The sequence below is a fragment of the Sciurus vulgaris genome (genome assembly GCF_902686455.1).
Source record: "Sciurus vulgaris genome assembly, chromosome: 14".
In the NCBI taxonomy this organism is placed as follows: Eukaryota; Metazoa; Chordata; class Mammalia; order Rodentia; family Sciuridae; genus Sciurus; species Sciurus vulgaris.
This window is the reverse complement of record NC_136475.1, coordinates 8,933,388-8,956,968: the sequence shown is the minus strand read 5'-3', so window position 1 is coordinate 8,956,968 and position 23,581 is coordinate 8,933,388. Positions and strand designations below refer to the sequence as shown.

General features: G+C 49.7%; 1 protein-coding gene across 1 annotated transcript; it reads left to right on the top strand.

The window, feature by feature from the left end:
• The first annotated feature begins 1,116 nt into the window (after positions 1 to 1,116).
• On the top strand, positions 1,117 to 9,231 carry NEURL3 (neuralized E3 ubiquitin protein ligase 3). The gene is made up of 5 exons (XM_079110565.1): positions 1,117 to 1,245; positions 2,150 to 2,398; positions 6,388 to 6,873; positions 6,967 to 7,038; positions 8,543 to 9,231. The coding sequence occupies exons 2-5, from the start codon at positions 2,371 to 2,373 to the stop codon at positions 8,734 to 8,736; spliced, it is 780 nt and encodes a 259-aa protein (XP_078966691.1). The 5' UTR covers positions 1,117 to 1,245; positions 2,150 to 2,370; the 3' UTR covers positions 8,737 to 9,231.
• Positions 9,232 to 23,581: the final 14,350 nt, after the last annotated feature.

Sequence of the window (23,581 nt, the reverse complement as noted above, 5' to 3'; positions counted from 1 at the left end):
ACAAGTTGCTTGACCACTTTTGCCTCAGTTTCCCCATCTGTGAAATGGGAATGGGTACCATAGATAGGACCTGAGGAGCTTCCAGGAAGAGTACCAAGTTAATATAGTACTGGACTCAGAAGAGTGGTCTCTTAAAAGGAGAGGTTCTGTCTTTGCTCACCTGCTGCTAGGTTCAAGGCTAAGACCCCAATCGCAAAAGACAGATGAATGAGAGAAGCTTATTTAACATGTGGCCAGGAGCCTTCACAAAGGAAGGCCTGAAGAAACAGGGACGCCCGCGTGCCTTTCTGCCGAATGCGGTGGAGTGTGGCTGTTGTGTAGGAGCTTGGTTGGACAGAGGGGCAGGAACTAGAGGTTAGACGCCGGGGGAGCTTAGCCAGGCCTGTTTGTCCGGATTCTTTCCTCTGCTGCTGTCCTCAAAGCTAAGGATGCCGCTGAGGGTCTGTGACCTGCTTCAGGCAGGAAGGGCAAGGTGGCTCTTGCCTTCCCACTTCTGCTGTCTTCCCCCGTTGGAGGCGCCACATTTCAGAGGGGCCTGGACCAAACCTGTCAGTTTGTTAAATAAATTCACGTGGGAGCCAGTGGGGGGCCGGCCTGGCACTCCTGTCCCTGGGATGTTGGGACCGAGGAGGCTTTGGCGTCTCAGAATGTCCACCCCCACTGAGGTCCTGCAAACCAGGCAGCCTGCAGGCCACAGCTTGCCCAGTATTTTTCCAGAGAGGCTGAAGCTCCAGTCCTGGTTTCCCTGATAAGATGCCACACATATCTCTCCGGTGGGAATGCGGTTTATCAGCGAGGCGCTCAAGGCAGCCGGTCCAACAGGTGGAGCCTGGGACAGGGAGGAGGGAGGCGGCTCCTGCGTTGCCCCAGGACTGGCAGGACTGCCAGAGGGTACTAGGGGATGCCATGAGCCTGGCTCCCTCAGACTGGGCCACCAGGACCGTAAACCAGGGGACGGGGCCAGCTGTTACCTCCAAGAGCCGTCTCCTCATGATTGGCACTGGCTCCTTCCCAGGTGCTCTCGGCCTGTGGAAAACTGCCTGTCATGCACAAAGCCCAGAGCCTGGCAAGGGTGTGGCATGAGAGGCGGGCCAGGCGCAGCAACGTCTTTGAAGGTAACCAGGCCAGGCTGCTGTCAACTTCCGCTCACCAAGCCCACAGTCGCTAGAAGGACCCCCAGACCAGTTCGTCGTGGCTTCCTGTTTTATCATGGAGACCCCAGGGAGCGCAAGGGAGCAGCCCGAGGTAATACGGGAGCAGAGCCTGGGTCTCAGACTCTCCACCCACTCCCACCGATCAACCTCCCCAGCCTATTCCGCTGCACCTCCGTTCTGTCCTTGTGCCCAGGAGATATTCAAATGGTAGAGTTCCAAGTAGTGGCTGATCGTGACCTTGATCTGGGATCTTGGGAAAGGCTTAGTCTGGGGGTCAAGGGCCAAGGTACTTCAGGCCTGCGACATGCTTGGGCCTTGTCACCTGAAGTTAGAAACAAATCCCTGCAGGCCCCAGGCCTTCTGAGTCATTCTGCTTTTAACAAAGTGTGCGGGAGACTCTTTGCCCCATAGAAAACACTGGGTAAGAGGAGCTCCTTCCTCCATGAGCCTCAGTTTCCCTGCGGCAATCAAAGGGACAAAAGATCTCTGACTTCTTAGCCAGAGCCAGGAGCCAGCAGGCCTTTGGCATGACCTCTGCTGGGGCCTTTTGCATTATGTGGTAAATTCTGGAAAGTAGAATTTCAGCTCCAGCAGGTCTGGGGGAACCATCTCCCCCTCTCTCCTTCTGTCTGCAGAGCCCCCTCCTCTGTGCTGGAGACCCAGGGCAGACACCACTTCACAGATTCTGGGGTGCAACTCATTCAAGTCAATTCCACTTCAGCAAATTGAGCGCCTTCTGTATGTGGGGCCTGTAGCTGTGGGCCTCCACCTGGCTGTGCACTGGACTCACCGGGAGTACTTTTTAAAACTCCTAATGCCTGGGTCCCACCTGTCAATGGAACCCGAATCTTTGTGGGCAAGTCTGGACGCAGGTGCTTATTAACATGACTTGAGCAATCACAACACACAGCCAGGTTGAGATTGGTCAGAAGTCAGAGAAGGCAACCCTAAAACCTACCCAGACCATGTCCCCAGTTCCTGTTTCCTTTTCTCAGGTCGGTCAGCTGCACCAAGTTTGCTGCAAGCCAGGAGAACTTGACCAGGAAATCCCCAGGATATTGTAATGCTTGACAGCCAATCCAATTAATCATCAACTCGGTAACATGATCTCTGGCCCATAAAAAGGGAACCTGTTGAGTCTTTGGAAACCTGACCACTGGCCTTCAGCAGACAGCTCCCTGCAGACCCAGGGACCTGTGCCCAAGGACCCAGGCTGATGGGAGCCCACCTCTGCTCCAAGGCCTGTAAGTATACCTCCTGCATCCCCAGTTGGGATCCTGGGCCAGGGATGCAAGAAGCGGCGAGACCGTCATTGCCACAGTGGAAGCCCAGGGTGGAGGTGCAGGCAGGGTCGCCCTGGCTCAGGGGCCGCGCCTGACGCCCCTCGGATCCTGTGCAGCCGTTTCCCTGCTCTGCGGAAGCCCAGCAGACCTGGGTCCAGGATCTGCTGTGATGCTTCTCAGACCCTGTTGTGCAGAGGGAATGGCAGCGGGCGAGGGCAGCGGGCGAGAGTGCAGGGTCTGTGGAGAACCAGGAGTCCCAGCTCTGCTCGTGAGCGGGTCACTTTGTCCCAGAACCTTGGTTCCTTCATCTGTAGGCAGGGGACAATGCGACCCACCCTGCTGGCTTTACAGGACTACCAGGAGGAACAAATTGACAGAGACCGGGCTCTCCGGGAGCCTCACCTGGGGCCACAGGCGTTCCTGAGTAGAAGGGCCTCTGGCGGGCAGAAGAACCAGGTCCTTCGTCCTCAGAGGCCGGGACTGTGTGTCTTTGGACATGCCCTCCCAGGCAAAGAGCCAAAGCCACTGCTCAGGGCACCCTGGTGGGCACGGAAGGTTCACGTACCAGCCCCCAGACCCACCATTGCTCTGACAACCACGTTTGCGCTCCAGGCAGGACACTGACAGCGCCATAAAGGAGGTAGCATCTGGCTGAGCGTGGCTAGGAGCCGGGCCGGGGTCCCCCGCTTCTGGCTGGCAGAACGTGGATGTCACCCAGCTTCCCAAGTTCGGAGTGCCTCCCCTGTGGAGCGAGGGAGGAGAGCGAGAGGCTGCAGGTAGCTAAGTGGGTACCTCGCACCCGAAAGTCTTGAGGCAGGAGGGCTGGTGATGAAGCCGCCGCCGACGGTCCAGGAGGCCCGAGTGGAGGAGGCGCTGACCCCATGTCACTTAAATTTCAAGACCCTAGCTGCAAAGAGCTGTAATTTGACTCTACCTGTCCAGGGGTGGAGACATCCCAAAGCACATGACTCGTGCTTCCTGAACTTCCTGCTGCCAGGGTGGGTCCTTGTCCAGCCCAGTATACAGCCCTTCTCCTCCAGCAGCAGTGGACAGGGTCTCCATGGGTAAGTCACGCTGCTCCACTAAGCCTCAGGATCTGCCTGAAGATGGGCCCCAAATGACAGACACCTCTGGGTGTGGGGGCGCTCAGGGGCCTGGGCTCTCTGAACCGGTGTCAACCCAGCCAGCAGGACAGACCTGCATGAAGAGCCACATTTGGCCCGTGCCCACCTCTGCCATTCCCCACCCTGGGGGTGGGAGTGCCAGGTTGCCTACGTCGAGAAGGGGGACTCCTGCAAAGCTCTGTGGGAGGACCCAGGCAGAATGAAAGTGGGTGTCCACCCTTTTCATGCCCCTGTGGCCCAGCTCCAAACTCAAGTGTCAGAACCTGGTGCAAAGGAAGGGAAGGGGATTCTGAGGGTGGACACAGTCTTGTAGGCTCTTGCTGGGCTGGCTAGGTGAGGGTAGCTCTCAGCCCCACTCAATCTGGGCCTTGTGCAGTGAACAACCATAACAACCGTACAGGAGAGTGAGTGTGGAGAGCCCTGTGTTGTCCTGCCTGTGGGGCCACCTTGCAAGATCACACTCGGGAGGCAATTGCTAAGGGACTGCCTGCCTGGAGTAGGGAGCATAGCCCAAGTGTGCAGCTGGGAGAAGGATGCTCACACATCCTGGCCACCGGGGACCGTGCCTCCGGTGTGTCTCCTTAGTTCTCCTCTGTGTAGGTGACATGAACACAAAACTCCCATGGCCGCTCAGTGGGGAGGCTCCTGAGTAGGGATGGAGCTCTGCAGACTGTCAAGTTCCTGTTCAGGCATCCCCAAGGCCTCCCTGTCCTGCTGAGGGACTCCTGCACACACTGAGGACATTCCCAGGGAGTCTCCCCTCCTCCCTGGTCTGGACCCAGCCCGCCAGTGCCCTGGCTCCCCTCCAGGAAGGGAAGGGCCCTAAGCCTTCCCTCTGACCCTCTCCCTGCCCCTAGAGTAGGTCCTGCCAGGGGTCAGGCTGGCCTGAGTCTCTGTTCCAGCTGCCCAGGCCGTGGGGGTGGGGGTAGAAACTCCAGTCAGCCAGAAGGGCTCATCTCTGCTGGTCACTGTGGAGGCCCCAGGAGCTGAGCGTGACCAGTATCTAGTTCCCGTTCCGACAGGGACGGACCGCTTTCCCGCAGGGCCTGTGCTGGGCAAGCCTAGGACAGCTCCTATTTGCCCCTTAGTTTTGTCCCCAGTGGCTGTCAGGAGATGACAGGATTGGCCTACTCCAGGGCTTCTCTCCAGTGCCCACTCAGGGGCAGGCTGAGTGTGTGTGGCGGGGGCGGCCTGCCCGCTCCTGGGTCTGAGCTGGTTACACCAGGAGCTCCTGGCTGCCCCTGAGCCCCAGCCCTGGTGGGCAGTGAATGCTTCCTGCTCAGGGTCTCCAGGCAGGCGACCAGAGACTCCAGGCCTTGGACGGTCAGGGATATCATTCCTACCTGTGGCTAAGGAGACTGGGTCCTAGGCAGCAGGGGGGATCTGGACAAGAATCCGGGTGGCAAACATGACCAGTAACCCACCCTGGCTCCTGGATGCCCGGCTCGGGAGTGGAGAGAGGGCAGGCTTGCTGATGTCAGGGCCCTTTGGTCTGGCACTAGTCCAGATGTACTGCCCCGCAGGCGCCCTCCTGAGGAACAGGGTGCAGCCTTGAGGAACAAGTAGAGTGTTGAGGAACAGGGGTCTGGTACGTCCATCAGATGAAAGGGGGAATGAGGTCATTGTGGGAAAGGGTGACACTGGGGACAGAGGCATGGGTGAGGTGGGCGAGCGTGGACTCACAGGGCTCTCTGAAGGCCTGTTCAGAGGTCACAGGGCACGATATTTCAGCGCATCACGGATGTCACTATGGTCTCAAAGGTGTCCCTTAAGCCTGACCAGATGGAGTCTCCTCTCCCTGGCCCCTGCTGGGATGAGGCTGGCATGTGTGTGGTCAGAGCAAGCCAGGGGAAAACAGCCCGTCATGGGACAGGGTCTTGGCTGGGCTCCGGCTCAAGTTCTGATTGAGTTTACCTGTTTTTGTTTTTAACTGCAAAGGATTAGCCAGCTTCCCTGCCCCGCAACCCTGGCAGAGCAGGGCTGCTGCCCAAGCAGCCCTGAAGGAAGTAGGGCCCAGGGGCAGGAGGGGCAGCCCTGGGGCAGGAAGCTCCACCAGCTTCCTCCAGGCCTCAGGTCTGCAGGATCGGTCCAACCGGAACTTCCCCTTCCTGGCTGCCAAGCAGAGTCAGATGGGAAGTCCCTGGTTGCAAAGCCCACTCCACGCTTTGGCAAGACCAACCCTGGATTCCAAACAGCTGACCCCGGCCTCCTTCTCCAGCCTGCACCCCTACCCGGTGGGGAGCCACTTTCTCCCAGGAAGAGGTCATCACCTTGGAAGGGTGGGGCAGGGCTCCACAAGCAAAGCAGTTCCTTGTGGGAAAATGTCATGGTCGAGTCAAAGAAGCCTACAGGAAAGTACTGCAGGCCACCTGCCAGAGTGATCCCATTGGCACATGGGCCAGCTACTCCTGGGCTGGTCTGGGGTGGATATAATAAACATAGTTTGTGCACCTGCTGTTTCCACTTAACACTGGCGCTTCCATTGGCCGGGTGGAGGTTAGACGTCTGGAACAGGCACAAGTTCCTTTAATTTTCATGTCTTCCTTGAGGGGACTGAGAGTTTAGTAGGTTTGCAGAGGAGATCAGATCCGGAACAAAGTGGGCTCCCACCAGGCTCTGAGCAGATTTCCGGGGGGTTCCTGGAGCGCGGGGCGATTAAGGATGGTGCTGTGTCAAGGGACCTGGGCAAAGTGGACATGATCCCCCAGGGAATGCGAAGGTGGCCCTGAGTGCTGGGGCCCCTGGGGTGCTGTGAGTTCCCCCAAGGAGCCAGTGGGTCTGGCCAGGCCCACACTGACTTCTCCACGTCCCCACCCTGCCCCACAGCCGCTGAGGCTCCGCGAGAGGCACTTCGCTTCCACGAGGACGCCAAGGGCGCGCAGGTGCATCTGGACGCGCGGGGCTGCACGGCGTGCAGGCGCGCCACCTTCTACGACGGCATCGTGTTCAGCCAGCGGCCGGTGGCCCCCGGCGAGCGCGTGGCGCTGCGCGTGCTGCGGCAGGAGGGCGGCTGGTGCGGGGGCCTCCGCGTGGGCTTCACGCGCCTGGACCCCGCGCGCGTGTCGGCGCCCAGCCTGCCGCCCTTCGTGTGCCCGGACCTGGAGGAGCAGAGCCCGACGTGGGCGGCCGTGCTGCCCGAGGGCTGCGTGCTCCCCGGGAACGTGGTCTGCTTCTGGGTGAACCGCCGAGGCCGCCTCTTTGCCAAGGTCAACGCGGGCCGCCGGCTCCTGCTGCGCAAGGACGTGCTCGTGGGCGCCCCGCTCTGGGCGGTGATGGACGTGTACGGCACCACCAAGGCCATCCAGCTGCTGGGTGAGACAAGAGGTGGGGACCGAGCGCAGGCCGCGGAGGGGCGGGCGGGGCCGGGGCGTGACGGAGCGCCCTGACTCTCGCTCTCTGCCTCAGATCCCACAGCCAGCCTGTGTCCCACAGCCATGCCCGCGGTCCCCAGTGAGGAGGCTGTGCCTGAGCCCGAAGGTGAGTGGACTCCCTGATCTCCAGCACCCGGCCCAGTGAAGTGGGAGGAAGCCCGAGCCCGGGTTGTTCCGACGGGGCAGGTCTTTCTGTCCCCCGAGGCAGGCCTTCCGCAGGCTTTGGGCCAGAAGGTGTGATTCTGCGTGGGGGTGACCTCAGAGTTCTGCCTTCTAGAGCAACGAGCAACGGCCCGCTTTACAAGTTACAGAGCTCTTGTTAGAGCAGCATCACAGCACATAATGTTAGGCTTTTGCCGTAGAAAGTAATCCACAGCGTTGTAAGATTTTGCCAAATAGAAATAAGATTAAGGGATAAAGGTTTTTGTTTGTTTGTTTGTTTGTTTGTTGTTGTTGTTGTTGTTGTTGTTTGTACCAGGGACTGAACCCAGGGGCACTTAATCACTGAGCCACACCTCCAGCCCTTTTTTATTTTTTATTTTGTGACAGGGTCTCACTAAGCTGCTTAGGGCCTCACTAAGTTGCCGAGACTGACTTAGAACTTGCAATCCTCCTGCCTCAGCCTCCGAGCCATTAGGATTACAATTGTGTGCCACCACACCTGGCTAAGCAGAACGTTTTAAAAACCACCATGACCTCTTGGGTGGATTTCTTCCAATATTTTTTTTATCATAGATGTGCATGCATTTGCAGATGGAGAAGTGTTGGACTTTGTTTTCTTTTTATCAAAATTGGAATTTTATGGACTGGGGCTGTAGCTCAGGGGCAGAACGTTTCCCCAACGTGTGAGGCACTGGGTTCTATCATTAGTACTGCATACAAATAAAAAATAAATAACGTCGTCCATCTACAACTACAATTTTTTTTTTAATTGGAATTTGGGGGCTGGGGCTTAGCTCAGTGGCAGAGCGCTTGCCTCACACGTGGGAGGCACTGGATTCGAGCTTCAGCACCACATAAAAATAAATAAATAAAGATATCATTAAAAAAAACAGAGATGTTACCAAGAAGGGGTAACTATTTTTAAAAAATTGGAATTTTATGATCTGTATTCCCTCTTTATCCCCAGGGGCATGTTTCATGATGTTCCTCTGAACCCTGAAACCGGGGATAGCTCTATATACTTGGTTTTTCCTATACATGCCTATGAAGAAGTTGAATTTGTGACTTAAGTAGAGTAAGATTCTAACAACAATAATGAATAATAGGACAATTAGAATGGTACAGTGCAAAAAATAACAGAATGAAAAAAAAGAACAGTACAGTGTAATGCCAATTATTAAAAATTCATGACTTGTTTTTTTCTGGAATTTTCCATTTACTATTTTCAGACCACAGGTAACCATGGAATGCAAAACCTGTACTAAGGGAAGGCCACTGTATGTGTGTTAGTTTTTTTCCCGGTTTTCTGCACTTGATCACACCGGGAGCATTTTCACATGAGGTCATGTTCAGAATACAGCACACTGCTCTGTTCTGGGGTCAGATCGTGAGTAGTGGCCCTCCTCTTACCCGACATGCACCCCAACCTGTGTTCTTTTCTTTCCCAGTCACCCAGGGGGACGAGTGCATCATCTGCTTCCACCACGCTGCCGACACCTACCTTGACCCCTGTGGCCACTCACACTTCTGCAGCTCCTGTGCCCAGCGGATCTTCAGGGATACCGCCACGTGTCCTGTGTGTCGCTGGCAGATCCAGGCAATAGCCACAGTGTGGTCACTGAGGACTGGGGAAGGCTCGTGAGAGAGGCTTCCAGGTGCAGCAGATTGGACCTCGCTCTGCAGAGGGAGCAGGTGCAGCCCGGCCTCATCCTGGCCAAGGGTCAGGGAGCCTGGCCAGCTCCAGGCAGGACAGAGAGGGATGCAGGGGGCTGGTGGCCACTCTACTGCTCTTTCCCCAGTGGAAGTTGGGCTCGGGCCAGTGAGCAAGGAGAAACCTCTCTGCTCACACCAGGTATCCCCCCAGGGTGCTGTATGCAGAGAGGGTAGCCTGAGTCCTCACTCTATGGCCAAGGTTGCTGTTTCTGTCTTGCAGGCCCAGGGTGTTGAAGACCTGGAGCAGGGAGTCATGTCTGTAGGACGTAATGGGTCACCTCCCTCAAGTGCCCCCTACAAAGTAATCTGTAGTTATCTCTCAGGGTGCTTGTGAGGTCGTGATGAGATTGTGCTTGAAAGCGCACTGTACTTAAGATTTCTTTAACAAGTCTGAAATACCACAATAAAGTTTGTCTTGTATGGATTTTTTTGTTTTGTTTTGTTTTTTGTTTTTGGAACTGGGGATTGAACTCAGGGGCACTCGACCACCAAGCCCCAGCCCCAGCCCCATTTTGTATTTTATTTAGAGACAGGGTCTCGCTGAGCTGCTTAGCGCCTCACTGTTGCTGAGGCGGCTTTGAACTCACAATCTTCCTGCCCTGGTCTCCCAAGCCACTGGATTACAGGTGTGTGCCACCATGCCTGGCTTTGTGTGCATTTTTTTTGATAATGACTGTGTCCCTTTTTTGTGCTCAGTGGGAAGGGGTGAAGCTCTAGACTAGTTAGTATGTTGGCACACTTGGTGACCTACCATCCTGCCCTCCCTGGACCACCTGGGTGGACTCTGGGCGCCCAGGCCCTTGGGCTCTATTGAGCTGAGCACATACAGAGGATGGTCCAGTGCTCCTAGCCCTCAACTCCCAGCCGGACTTTAACCTAGCCACCCTGGGTTTTGGTGCACTGCCTGGAATCTCTGGTCCCGAAAAAGCAGGAGTTAACCTGGGAGCCATGTCAGCAGGTGTGAGTAGCAGGAGAAGCCACATCTAATACTTTACTATTGTTCTCTGCTCCGGACTGCCTCTAAAGGACATTTCCTGGGTGAGAGGGCTACAGAACCTATATGCTCAAAAAACCTATTATGCTCAAAAACTTTAATGATGGTCACCTCCATCAGTGGCCTCTCTGCCACCCCATTACCAGCCTGAGGGTCAGGATGTTGGGTTGGGTGACACCAGAGTATCTTGCTCTGTGAAGTAGGATCCCTCTGTCACTCACAATGCTCTGACCTTCAGCATGTGATTTGACCTCTGTGAGCTTCAGTTTATCTGTAAAGTGGCAATAAGATACTTTTCTTGCTGGTAAGTTACAGGGATCATGAGTATGCAACTTCTAGCTTCAAAGTACTCAAAATATGGCATCTCCCAGGGGAAGGGCCTAGAGAACAGTAAGCCAGGCACCAGGGGCTAGGGGTGAGTCCTGGAAGCCCACTGGCTTTTGCCAAGCCCTGGTACCTCCCCAGCTAGGAGCGATTCCTAAGGATCCGTGTGTGTGTGTGTGTGTCCATGACACACACCTATAATCCCACGTATCTCACCTTGGAAGGCTGAAGCAGGAGGATCCTAAGTTCAAAACAAGCCTCAGCAACTTATCAAGGCCCTAAGCAACTTAGTGAGATCTTGTCTCAAAATCAAAAGTAAAAATGGCTGGGGACGTAGCTCAGTGGTAAAATGCCCTTGGGTTCCACCTCCAGTACCAAAAAGAAAAAAAAAAAAAAAAGTATTTTCACTCTCTGACCTGTGCTGTGGTTCCTGGTAAAGCTTCATTTGCAGCATGTTATCATTTAACCCAACACGGAGCCCTCTCCGTGGAAAAGCCCCCATCCTTATGACGTTATTAATCCCATTTGGGGCCTCTGCATGGGAAAATTCCTATCTTCAGGACATCTGTCAGTTCTCATAAGCTTCAGTTGCTTAACCTCAGAGCTGCCTACTACCGTGATGCCAGTTGGGACGCACAAAGAGCTAGCCATAAACTTTAAAAGAAAATTTAGGAAACGAGGTTTCCAGAGAGTACTTTGAAAAGTTCTGATATATTCCTAAGGATCTAAAAAGCTATGGTTTGCTCAAGAAAGACCTTGGAGGGTTCCCAATTTCTAGCTGACCTTCAGGCCTTGGATAGGCAGGAAGTGAAGACCAGGACAGGGTTGTAAGCTGCCCAGGGACTGAAGGCATGCCTCAACCCACACCCAGAGCTCCCGGACAGTGGGTAGAAGTTTCCTAGGTCAAAGCATTCACGGATTCTTTGTCCACGCATTAGCGAATCACTAAACTAGCTGAAGAAAGACTTCAGTTGGCTGCATGTCACAGGAAAAAGAGACTCTACAGAATTAGCCCAGGAATGTCACTAAACAAACAGCAACAACAAACCTTGTAGGGGAGAAATTTTTATTTTTTTTTCAGGGCTGCCGAAGTATATTATTAAAAAAGTACAGGCTGGGGCTGTAGCTCAGTGGCAGAGCCCTTGCCTAGCATGTGCAAGGTACCGGGCTCGATTCTGAGCACTGCATATAAATAAAAAAATAAGATAAAGTTCCATTGCCAACTAAAGAATATTTTTAAAAAAAGTACAGTATCTTTTTAAAGCATGAAACCTATAAAGAAACAAAAGTTGCACACATAATTAGCCACTAGAAATTGCCTCTGAGGAAACTTGGATGATGGACTTCGTAGGTAATGACTGTAAGTCAGCTACTGCAAATATGTCCAAAGAACTGAAGGAGGTTGGGAGTGGAGCTCAGAAGTGGAGCGTGTGCTTAGCACGTACAAGTGCCTGGGTTTAATCCCCAAGACTAAAGAATGAAAGGAAATCATGTGTACAGAATTTTAAAAAGCATGCCAGTGGTATCTCACCAAGTAGAAGATCAGTAGAAAGATAGAAAATATTAAAAAAAATAGAAATTCTGGAGATGAAAAGTAGAATATGTGAATAAAAAATCCACTAAAGGGACCCAACAGCACAGTTGAGCTGGCAGAAGAAGGGATTAATGAACTGGTGATAGATTATCGAGTCTGAGGAATAGAAAGAAAAAGAAACGAAGCCCCAGAGACTTGTGAGATACCATCAAGTCCACCAGCATATGCGTAATGGCAGTACCAGAAGGAGAAGAGGGAGATAAAAGGTGTGTTAGTCATCTTTCTGCTGCTGTGATAAAATACCTAAGATAAGCAACTTTAAAGGAGAAAAGGTTTATTTGGGCTCACAAATTTCAAAGGTCTCAGTCCACAGTCACCTGATTTCATCATTCTGGGGTCTGTCATGAGACAGACATCAAGGTAGCAGGACGTCTGGCAGAGAAGTCTGCTCATCTCGTGGTGGCCAGGTAACAGAAAGAGAAGGAGGGGATCAAGGACAAAATATCCTCTTCAAGCACACACCCCAGTAAGCTTTCTACAACAAGGTTCCATTTCCTAAGGTTTCCACAGCCTCCTGACAGACCATCAAGCTATGAATCCGTCCATGAATTCATCTATCCACGAGGTCGATGCTATCATGACTCAACCAGCCCCCACCCCCAGGTCCCACCTCTGAACACAGCTGCACTGGGACGAAGCCTTTAACATATGAACTTTTGATGGACATCTAAGATCCAAATAATAACAAAGGAAAAGAAAAAAATTGTAGAAGTCCAAAGTTTTTTATCTCAATGAAAGTTTACATATATAAGAAGCTCAACGAGGGGCTGGGGAGATAGCTCAGACGGTAGAGTGCTTGCCTTGTAAGCACAGGCCCTGGGTTCGATCCCCAGCATCGAACTATAAGCGGGAAAAACTTGAAGTTACTCCTCTTTTAATGTTCCACTCTGTCTCTACCTTAGATAGGATAGACGCACTCCATACTGATATATACTATAGTCAAACTGTCCGAAATCAAAGACAAAGAAGATCTGAAAGACAGAAATAAGAATTTATGACATACAAGGGAATCTCAATAGCGGCTGACTCTTCAGATGATATACTGGAAGTATTGGAGGAAAAGACTAAAAGTGGTATCCCCAGCAAAACCATCCTTCAAAAGTGAAGAAGAATTTCAGAAAGTTCATGATAAACAAAGAACCAGAGAATTCATGGTGAGCACACTTGTTTTACAAGAAATAGCTACAGGGAGATCTTTTGACTGCAATGAAAGGAAAGATCTATAACCTTTCCTCCAATTTTATAGATAGAGAAATGGAGAGCCAACTGAGGTCCTTGCTAATGATAGGACATGAATTAGAATCCTTATTATAATCACACTGGTGCAGTCATTTCTTCATTCAGTCATCAAATTAATTCCAAAGGCACTAGAAGACATCTCAGTACAAGCACAACTTCATCTGTGTCTCTGGGAGTAGCACTGGGTAATAGATAATTACAGTTCAATGTAGCAAGCATTAAAATTATCTACACAAGGAGCTTTCAAGTTCAGGATGGCAGACCAAGTTCAAGTAGTTATTTCTTTTTACTCCAAGTCTACAAATTGCTCCAAGTGATCTAAATAAATTAATTTCTTGGTTAGAAAACAATATAGAAAATACCCAGTGAACCAAACACCATGATAAAAGATGGAAAATGTATGGGATCAGCAGATGGAAACCATGGACCCAAAATCAGAGAAGAGACTGGGGCAAAAGTGGGGGGAGCTCTAGGGATGATTCAGACCAGAACGTGGGCGCTGGGAGCAGGAGGCTGAAACATCCAGAACAGACAGCCAGGAATGCTGACCTCAGGCCAGACAGTGACCCTCGGAGGTGTTGTGCAGAAGCAGAGCGGTGGATGTCAGGAGCCGTGAGGCAAGACAAGGCCCCAGAGCCTAACTGCCCTTCAGAACAGGAAACCTCTTTGTCTGGAAGGCTAACTACGGGCTTCTTCATTCCACTTTAGACAGATGGACCGAGTCACGGCTGCATACCCCATCCCATCTTGCAAGAATGCCTGGAGTCTAGCAAGGAATCCTAGGATCAAAGATGAGCTCACAACCAGGCAGAGCTTAACATTTCAGCAAGGCAGATGTGATGGGAGAATAGGGACCCAATGTTCATATCTGGAAAAAAATAGGATTAAACAGGGACGATAGACCTGGGCTTTTCAGATAAGTTGGATGCAGAAGGGTATGGAACCAAAAAAATCTAGATACCTTGGAGATTACAAACTTGATCATTGAAATTAAAATATCAGATGGAGCAGAAAAGATGTAATTGAAGTGGGCAAGGTGGTACATACCTGTAATCCCAGCAGGTTGGGAGATCAAGGCAGGGGATCGAGCGTACGTTCAAAGCCAACCTCAGAAACTTAGTGAGGCCCTAAGCAAGTCAGCAAGACCCTGTCTCTAAATAAAATACAAAAAAGGGCTGGGGATGTGGCTCAGTGGCTAAGTATCCCTGGATTCAATCCCTGGTACAAAAAAAAAAAAAAAAAAAAAAAAAAAAAAAAAAAAGATGTAACTGAAGAAAGGATCAATGACCTGGTATTGACCAGAATGTACTGCAAAGTTACCAAGATTTCAAATACATGAAAATGGATAAGGAGGATAGATGCTGAAGTTCAAAATACCATCCAGTAGGGATGGCAGAAGAAAATGAAGAGAATGCTCAAAGAAAGATCAGAGAAGCCAGGTCTTTGGTCTGGAAGATTCCAGACACAGTTCAGGGTAGTGGACACCTACAGAATCCGGGGGCATTAAGTGAACATTTATTAACCGATTGCTGGGGCACAGTTATCTCTCCCTCACCCTCCTTAAGACTCAAAAGTCTGGCTACAATTATACTCTCCAAGCAGAAGACTGAAAAAGAATTCTCTAGAACCTCTGAGCAGAAAAAAGTTCTCAAAATACTGACATCCAGACATTCCTTAATGAGATGATCCCCAGAGTCACCGTCAGGATCACAAGTTCAAAGCTAGCCTCAGCAACTTATCAAGGCCCTGAGGAACTTAGTGAGAGCCTATCTCAAAATAAAAAATAAAATAAAAAGGACTGAGGGAAAAAATAACAGAATGAATCAAACAACATTACTCTATGTAAATTTATGATTACACAAATGGTATGCCTTTACGTCATGTACAAACAGAGAAACAACATGTATCCCATTTGTTTACAATAAAAAATAAATAAATAAATAAATAAATAAAAAGGACTGGAGATAGGGTTCAGTGGTTCAGCACCCCGGGGTTCAATCCCCAGTACCAAAAATAGAAAGAAAGGAAGAAAAGAGAATAGGAAAAATGAACACAAAAAAGTTGTTGAAATTAAAGACATGATGGTAAAAATAAAGCCAATGGAATGGTTGGAAGATAAATTTGAGTACAGTTGAATACTAGGAGGGAGAGGAGCAAAAAAATTAATTGATTAAAAAACTACAAAATGGGGGCTGAGGATAGGGCTCAGTTGGTCGAGTGCTTGCCTAGCATGCACAAGGCCCTGGGTTCAATTCCCAGCAGCAAAAAAAAAAAAAAAAAAAAAAAAAAAAAAACCTACAAAATGGAAAGTAGAAGACAAAAGTCCCCTCCCTGCAAAACAAAAACAGAAACAAAAAAACCCCAAAACAAAACAAAACAAAACAACCCAAAAAAACAAACAGCTCCAGCATCCACATAAGAGATGTTTAGAGAAAGAATAGAGGAGGCCACTCTTACACAAACCGAAGACCATGCGAGTCTGGTGTGAAAGGATTCACCAGTGCACACAGACGCTCCTCCACTTTGGACACGGACACCTCCTGGTAAACCCATCAAAAATTGGAAGTATCATGAGTGGCAAGTGCACAGAACACACCTACCCTCCTGCACAGCCCAGCTCGCACACGGCACCCTGGACCCAGCAGTTCTTTCCCGGATGGTCCCGGGTTGACAAGAGCCCCAGGTCGCTGCTGCTACCCAGCATCATGAGAGAGGACCACACAGCATGTCACTAGCTCAGGAAAGGATCTGGACTGGAGATGTGTGGGAGTGTGGTTTCTACTGATCGAGTACCACTTCTGCGTCATTATAAAGTCGAGAAATTGTAAGTTGAAACTTCTTAAGTTGGGAACTGTCTGTATTTAGGATATCTCAGAAAACTGAGGAATAGAGAAGACCTGTACCGTTCCAAAAGGTCACAAAGAATCAAGTCAACATTGCTTCACTCCTCCCGAGAACAGCAACGGAAGAGAGAGCCAGTGGAGAAAAGTCGTCCCAGTTTATCGTTTCAAGTGAAAACAAGAGTTATTGAATGGTTGCAAATATTTTCTTCTACAAATGGAAGAAAATAATTACAAATCAGATATTCAATAAGGGGTTAATATCCAAAATATATTAGGGACTCATAAAACTCAATAGCAGAAAAATAAATAACATGATATAAAAATGGGCAAAGATTCAAAGCCAGTCTCAGCAAAAGCAAGGCACTAAGCAACTCAGTGAGATCCTGTCTTGAAGCAACTCAGAGAGACTCTGTCTCTAAATAAATACAAAATGTGGCTCAGTGTCCCTGAGTTCAATCCCCTGTACCCCTCCAAAAAAAAACCAAAAAAAAAACAAAAAATTGGACAAAGGACCTGCATAGATGTTATTCCAAAGAACACAGATGTCTTAGTCTGTTTTATGTTGCTATGACAGATTACCTGAGACAGGGAGATTTATATAAAAATAGAAGTTTATTTCGTCTCATTATTCTGGGATCTGGAAAGAAGAACAGGGTGCTGGCATCTTCTTGGCTTCTGGTGAAGGCCTTGTGCTACTTCAACTCATGAAAGAAAGTGGAAGGACACGTGGCTGCATTCAGGAGAGAGGAAAAGGGGCCGGCTCCTGAGACAGCTAAGGCATTCCCCAGGAAAGCAGCAAGTCGTTCACGAGGACTCCACCCGCAACACTATCGGATGGCACTCAAATTTCAGTGTGAGGGGCTGGGCTGTAGCTCAGGGACAGAGCGCTTGGGCTTGCCTAGCATGTGTGAGGCACTGGGTTTGACCCCTAGCACACATAAAAGTAAAAAAAAAAAAAAAAAAAGGCATTCTGTCCATCGGTAACTAAAAAAAAAAATTATTTTTAATGTCACTGTGAGTTTCAACCAGATGAACCTCACTCAAACCAAAGCCCCATGGCCAAGAGATGTATGAAAACTCAACATCACTGATCATCAAAGCCATAGTGAGGTGGGCACAGTGGTGCTCACTTATATCCCAGCTACTTGGGAGGCTGAGGCAGGAGGATTACAAGTTGGAGGTCAGCATGAAACTGAGCAAGACCCAGTCTCAAAATAAAATAAAAAGGGCTAGGGAATGTGGCTCAGTGGTAGAGCACTTGCCTAGCATGTACAAGGTCCTGGGTTCAGTCCTGCAAAAGTGAACAAACAAACAAACAAAACCACATGAGATATCACCTCACACCTGAAGGATGGATAGTATCAAAAAGTAAAAATAATAATAATAATAACAACTATTTGTGAGAATGTTAAAAAATACCAGAACCCTACACTCTGTGGCTGGGAATGAATCTGATATGGCCATTATGAAAGAGTATGGTGATCTCTCAAAACATTAAACTATTAGATGATCGAGCATTTCTGCATCCAGGTGAATCTCCAAAGTAAGCAAAACTAGGAATTTGAAGAGACATTTGTACTCCCATGTTCATTGTGGTATTGTAACAATAGCCAAGATATGGAAACAAGTATCTATTGACAGATGAATGGATAAAGAAAAGGTAGTACCCAGTGCGCCCGTGCACACAAACACACACACAGACACACAGACACACAGACACACAGTGGGATATTATTGCACCTTAAAAAAGAAAGGATTCCTGCCATTTGCAGCTACGAGGTTCATTATGCTAAGTGTATTCAACCAGATGCAGAAAGAAAAACACTGCAGGATCTCACTTATTCATGGAATCTGAAAAATTGATGTCATAGAAATAGAAATAGAAAGTAGAAGGGGGTCATCAGGGACCAGGGGTGATCTGTGTGGGGATCAGGGAGACGTTGGTCAAAGGGTATCAACTTTCAGTTACAAGATGGATAAGTTCTGGAGACTTCCTGCACAGCCTGGGGTTGTTGCAAACGATGCAAGGAGATGGATATGCTAATTAGCTTGATTGTGGCTATCATTTCACAATCTATTCACATGTTAAAGCATCACATTCTCCACCTTAAATATATATAGTTTTATATGTCAATGGTAGCTCAGTAAAGCTGAAACAAAATAAAAACACGTCTTGTTTTAAAAATCAAAAAAGGAGAATAAATTTGATGACAGCAAGTAAAAGTCTTTAAAAAAATCTTCTTTATGACAAAAAAGAAAATAAAAAACACTAAAAAAGCAAGTAAAAAAAGTTTTCTGGTTCCCATAGGGGCTGGGGTTGTGGCTCAGTGGTAACAAGCCCAGCTAGCATGTGTGAGGCACTGGGTTCCAGCCTTAGCACCTCATAAAAATGAATAAATAAATAAATAAGGGTATTGTGTCCATCTAAAACTAAAAAAAAAAATACTTTAAAAAGCAAGTTAATAGACAAGAAATAGAGACTTTGAACATATATAACAGGCAATGGAGTGACCCTGAATGTATATAGCACTCATAACTTACAACCAATGGGGAATGCACCCAGCTTCCCAGGAAAGTGGTCAAGGCCGCTGGTCCACGCGGCCAGTAGACATGTGAATACGGGGTCATGTTCACCGGAACCGGGAAGATGCAGATTAAAGCAGTAATGACCTATGGAAGGAATGGAAATGGATGGAATGACCAGCCGGGGTGATGTGCCCAGTTCAGAGCCACTGGGAGTGAGTCGGGCTCTAGTGCAGCATGGGGAGGACCATTAATTATGAAAAGCCATATACTTGAAAACTGCTGAGTAGATTTTATGTTCTCACCACACACTCAACGTGCAAGATAAGTATGTGGGGGTGCTGGAGATGTTCATTAGATGTTGGTTAAATCACTTTTAATTCACTTGATGGATAGGTAATGTAAATAGTATAGTCCATAAATACTTTCAGTAAAAATTTTAAACAATTTTTTTCTTTTTTTTTTTTTTTTGCAGTGCTGGGAATTGAACCCAGGGCCTTGTGCTTACAAGGCAAGCACTCTACCAACTGAGCTATATCCCCAGTCCCCTAAACAAATATTTTTAAAAACAAAAATAAAATTACACTCAGTCCCTTGGGACTTTGGAACATTTTGTCTGCATTTCAGTGTTTCCCAAGTTCTTGTTTTCTGGTTTTATTTTATTTAATTTTTCTTTTTCATTCACAATAAATAATTTCTTGAAAAAAGAGAAAATGGATTGAGCAAAAAATTGGAAGTATTACCTACTAAAACATAAGCTATTCTTACCCTGCTGAATAGCTCACTCTAGGAAGTTGCTCCTGGGAAATGGGAGCTTACTGGATTGTAGGGAAGGGTGGAATGTCTGAGTATTGCCAGAATGTTCTAGAAAACCCTCCATACTCATCAATATGTAAGTGGTAATCATCAACTGTGGTTTATGTGTGTCAGGGAAGATTGTGCCACAGTCATTAGGAATGAGTTGTCACTATGCTTCTAACAAACAGGATGTAATATGTAACAAATATCGGGTACACGCAAATAGGTAAAATGTGTGTGCATGGGCTGGTAAATGCGTAGCAGGGCATCTGGAAGAGTAACAGAGGTTACCCTGGGAAGGAAGTGGGGAGTGGACATGTGCATTTTACTACAATGTTTAGACTTTTTTTTTTTTTTTTTGCAATAAAGATGAATTTATATATCGGTTAAGAAAAAAATATTTGCTTTGGAAAACAGTCTGCTGATTTGTCAAAACTTAGTTTCTATATGACCCAGCAATTCCATTCTTTCCTGCACACCCAAGAGACAGAAACCAGGTATCCACACACAATTTATACACAAATGTATGATTACACAAATGGTATACCTCTACTTCATGTACAGAGAAACAAGATGTATCCCATTTGTTTACAATAAAAATAAATTTATACACAACTGTTCACAGGAGACTTATTCATAACAGCTTCAAAGTAGTAACAACCCCAGTGCCCATCAGCTGATGAAGAGGTAACAAAAGGTGGAGTTCGACACGGTGGAAAATTATTGGTCATTAAAAAACATGAAGGACCCATACACATACAACCCGGAGGAGCCTGGGAAACCGGCTAAGAGAACTAAGCCAGTGACAGCGGCCGCACCGCTTGGCTCCGCTCACACGAAAAGTCCAGAGTAGGAAAATCCCGAGACAGCAAGTAGATTAGTGGGTGCCAGGGGCTGGGAAGAGGGAGAAACGAGGGGTGACAGGTAAGGAGTGCCAGTTTCATTTTAGAAGGAGGAAAATATTCCAACCTTGACCGTGCTGGAGGTTGTGCAACTTTGGGAAATCCTGAAAACCACTGAATTAGCACGTTTCAAAAAGATGAGTATTAGCCAGGCGCGCGCCTGCAATCCCAGCGACTCCGGAGTCTCAGGCAGGAGGACCGCAAATTCAAAGCCAGCCTCAGCAACTTAGCGAAGCCTTAAGCCACCTAGTGAGACCCTATCTCTAAATAAAAATAAATAAATAAAATAAAATGGCCTGGGGCTCAGCGGTGAAACGCCCTGAGTTCAATCCCTGGTACAAAAAAATCTGTATATATTACGGTATGTGAATTATATGCTAATAGAAAAAGATCATCAAAACAAAACAGAAACAAAGCCAAAAACCCTCCACAACACTGAATAAACAAGTGCAAAGACGCCCAAGCTCAGGCGGCTTGCGGGAACCGTGAGCAGCAGGAAGCAGGCCCCCGGCAGGTGGGCTGCGGGGCCCTGGCGCGGGGCTGTGGGGGCGGGGCGCGGGGCTGCGGGGGCGGGGCGCGGGCTGCGGGGGCGGGGCGCGGGGCGGGGCGCTGGGCTGCGGGGGCGGGGCGCCGGGCGGGGCGCTGGGCTGCGGGGCGGGGCTTGCTGCGCAGCGGACCGCGGAGGGTTGGTCCGCGCCGTCACAGCCCAGCCGAGGCACTCGGGGACAGCCAGGCTGCTGACGTCACCGTTTCCTGGAAGTCTCCAGTTTCTAGGTCGCCGCGATGGAAGGCGTTGGATCAGAGGAAACCGAGGGAGCATGCGATTCATCATGATCACGAGGATACCACGTGCGGGGAAAAAGGAAAGGAAAAGTGCAGCCAAGAAGGGTTGGTGTTCCCTGTCAGCAAGAAGCCAGCCTGGGAGGAGTCCAGGGACCTGAGCAGGGGCTTTCCAGGAGGCTGGGGGAAATTCCCTTGTCCAGGTGACTTCCAGATCTTCCTGAGGGCCACCTGGGGGGAATAACAAGCCCTCCCCCAGGGACCAGGTCACCTGCCCCTCATCACACACACACCCATGCACGCGTCCACTTCACACAGGGCCAGCATACTGTGTCCGGCAGCATGGTGGCAGGGGAGACCCCCCCACGCCCCCCAGCTCTGCACTCAGGGGACTGTTGCTGCCACAAGCCGTCTAGAAAATTTCACTTAGAGGAAGTCCACAGGGCACTGGATGATTGCCCAGCCTGGTGGCAGAGGGGAGGGAGCTGGACACTATCCCAATCTCCCCAGACCTGGATGCCCCATCAGTGCCCACTACCAGCTGCCTGCTCTCCAGCCTCTCCCTTTGAGGAGGAGAGGTGGGAATCCCCTCCTGAGCCTAGAGGTGGTGCCTCTGGGTGCTGTGGGACAACCAGCCTGTCCCTCAGATCTGCGTGAAGCACAGGGACAGAACAGGGGTCACATTCCCATTTGACAGCCTGAAGACCTGAGGCCCCAGGCTGTCTGACCTGCCCAGAGACCCACAGCAGCCCATGGCCTTGTTGCTACTCATCTGGCATCCCTGAATCCAGCCCAGAGACTCTTGCCTCAGACTGAGCCATTTATGGTTTGACGTGGACACAGGTCTCCTGGATGGTCCCCATGTCCCACAAAGCTTCCAACAAAAAGGGACAACTTGGAGACAAAACAGAAATTCAGACAGAATTGTGACCCCCAGAGGACTGCTCTCCTGGCCTCCCTCCATGTCCCCAGCTTCTCTCCAGGACCCCTCCCAACCTCCCCTGGCCCCCCTGGGTTCTGCAGGTAGGAGAAATGGTGGAATCATTTTGGCTTCTCACCTGTCCCCTCACAGTGTGTGTGTCCTGAAATGACAGGAACTTAGCTACCCCAAGAGCCCTGAGCGCTGTAAAAGGGAGAAACCAAGAATTCCCTTGGCGCTTCCCCAGATGGAGACGGAAGACGTCAGGACCTTAGCTAATGGGGGAAGGCGGCCTTTGGTTACCTGGAGGTGGGATCCTTCTGACGATTGTGAGAAGGACTTCCCACACCTGTGTGGGGAGCACATGTCCTCTCAGGGGACAGATGGGGGATGAGCTCTGAGGTGCCCAAGGCTGGATGTTTCTCCTCAGTGAATTTATGTGGCACAGAAATCCGGCTCTGTCAGTGGGCGTTGGGGGCTGCCACCCAGCAGGGCGTCCAGGTCACCACCACCTCTCATGGTAAAGGCAGCTGCCTCGGGGTTCTCTCCTCTTCTCAGCCACCCTCCTTCCTTCCTCTCCTTTTCCCAACATCTGAGGCTCGCCCACCTTTTCCATCTCTCCCCTTCATGTTGGTGACCATTTCCCCCGTCAGTGTTAAGTGTGTCTCACGGCATCTCAGCACCTGCACCTGGGAGGTCCAGACTCCCCCAGGCCACCAGCAGAATGGGTGACCACAGTGTGGTCGCACAGTGAATGCGTTAGAGCGACGAGTGTCACGCAGGTCTCACAGCCTCATGTTGGCTGGGGAAGGATGTGTGGCTTTTAAATAAGCCCTCCAGCTGCCCCAAGCAATTTTGTGCACTGATGCTCACCCCAACACCCCAACAGAGGGTCTCCCATCACCCCCATTTTGAAGACGGGAAAATGGAGGTCAATCATTTGCCTGGCCTGGATTTCCTCTGTGTTCTGCTTTGGATGTGAGGTGTCCCTGCAAAAGCTCACGTGTGAGACAATGCAAGACAGTTTAGAGCTGAATTGATCGGGTTGCAGGGCCTTCACCTAATCAGTGCATTGATCCCCTGATAGGGGTTAACTGGGTGTGGCCGGAGGCAGGTGGGGCGTGGCTGGAGGTGGATCCCTGGGTCCGCCTTTGGGGTTTATATTTTGTCTGTGGTGAGGCCAGCTCTCTCTGCTTCCTGGTGCCCTGTTCCCACCTCTCTCCTCCCCGCCCTTCTGCCATGAGGTTCTACCTCACCTCCAGCCCAGAGCAACAGAGTGGACCATCTATGGACTGAGACCTCTGAAGCCATGAGTCCCCAGATAAACTTTTCCTCCTCTAAAATTGTTCTCGTCAGGTCCTTTGGTCACAGCAGTGAAAAAGCTGACTAAAACAATCTGCGAGGTGGGCATGGCTTCCCTGGTGTATACCGTGAACTGAAGGGGTGTAAAACAGTGAGTATTGTGCCTACTGCATTGCTAGCTTTTTTCAGTCACCCTTCTTTGCATTTACTGATTGATTCTGTTTTCCTGACTAGAAGGCCACATTTCCCCTTGATAGTTAACTGACATTGTCTTGGTGTCTGTATTTCTCCTGGTTTTCTCTGGCTCTGAATTCCTTCATGCCAACACAAGCTGTTGTATTGGTCAGCTTCGTGATACTGTAAAGAAATACCTGAGGTAATTAACTTATAAAGAGGAAAGGTTGGGCTGGGGATGTAGCTCAGTGACAGAAGGCCTGCCAGGCATGCACAAGGTCCTGGATTTCAATTCCAGACCAGAGAGAGTGAGAGAGAGAGAGAGAGAGAGAGAGACAGACAGACAGACAGACAGACAGACAGGCTGCTTTTAGCTCCTGGT

Coding starts and splice junctions, on each gene's coding strand:
- NEURL3 (XM_079110565.1), top strand. CDS start 2,371: ATGGGAGCCCACCTCTGCTCCAAGGCCT. Junction 2,399..6,387: donor CCACCTCTGCTCCAAGGCCT/GTAAGTATACCT, acceptor CCTGCCCCACAG/CCGCTGAGGCTCCGCGAGAG. Junction 6,874..6,966: donor CAAGGCCATCCAGCTGCTGG/GTGAGACAAGAG, acceptor TCTCTGCCTCAG/ATCCCACAGCCAGCCTGTGT.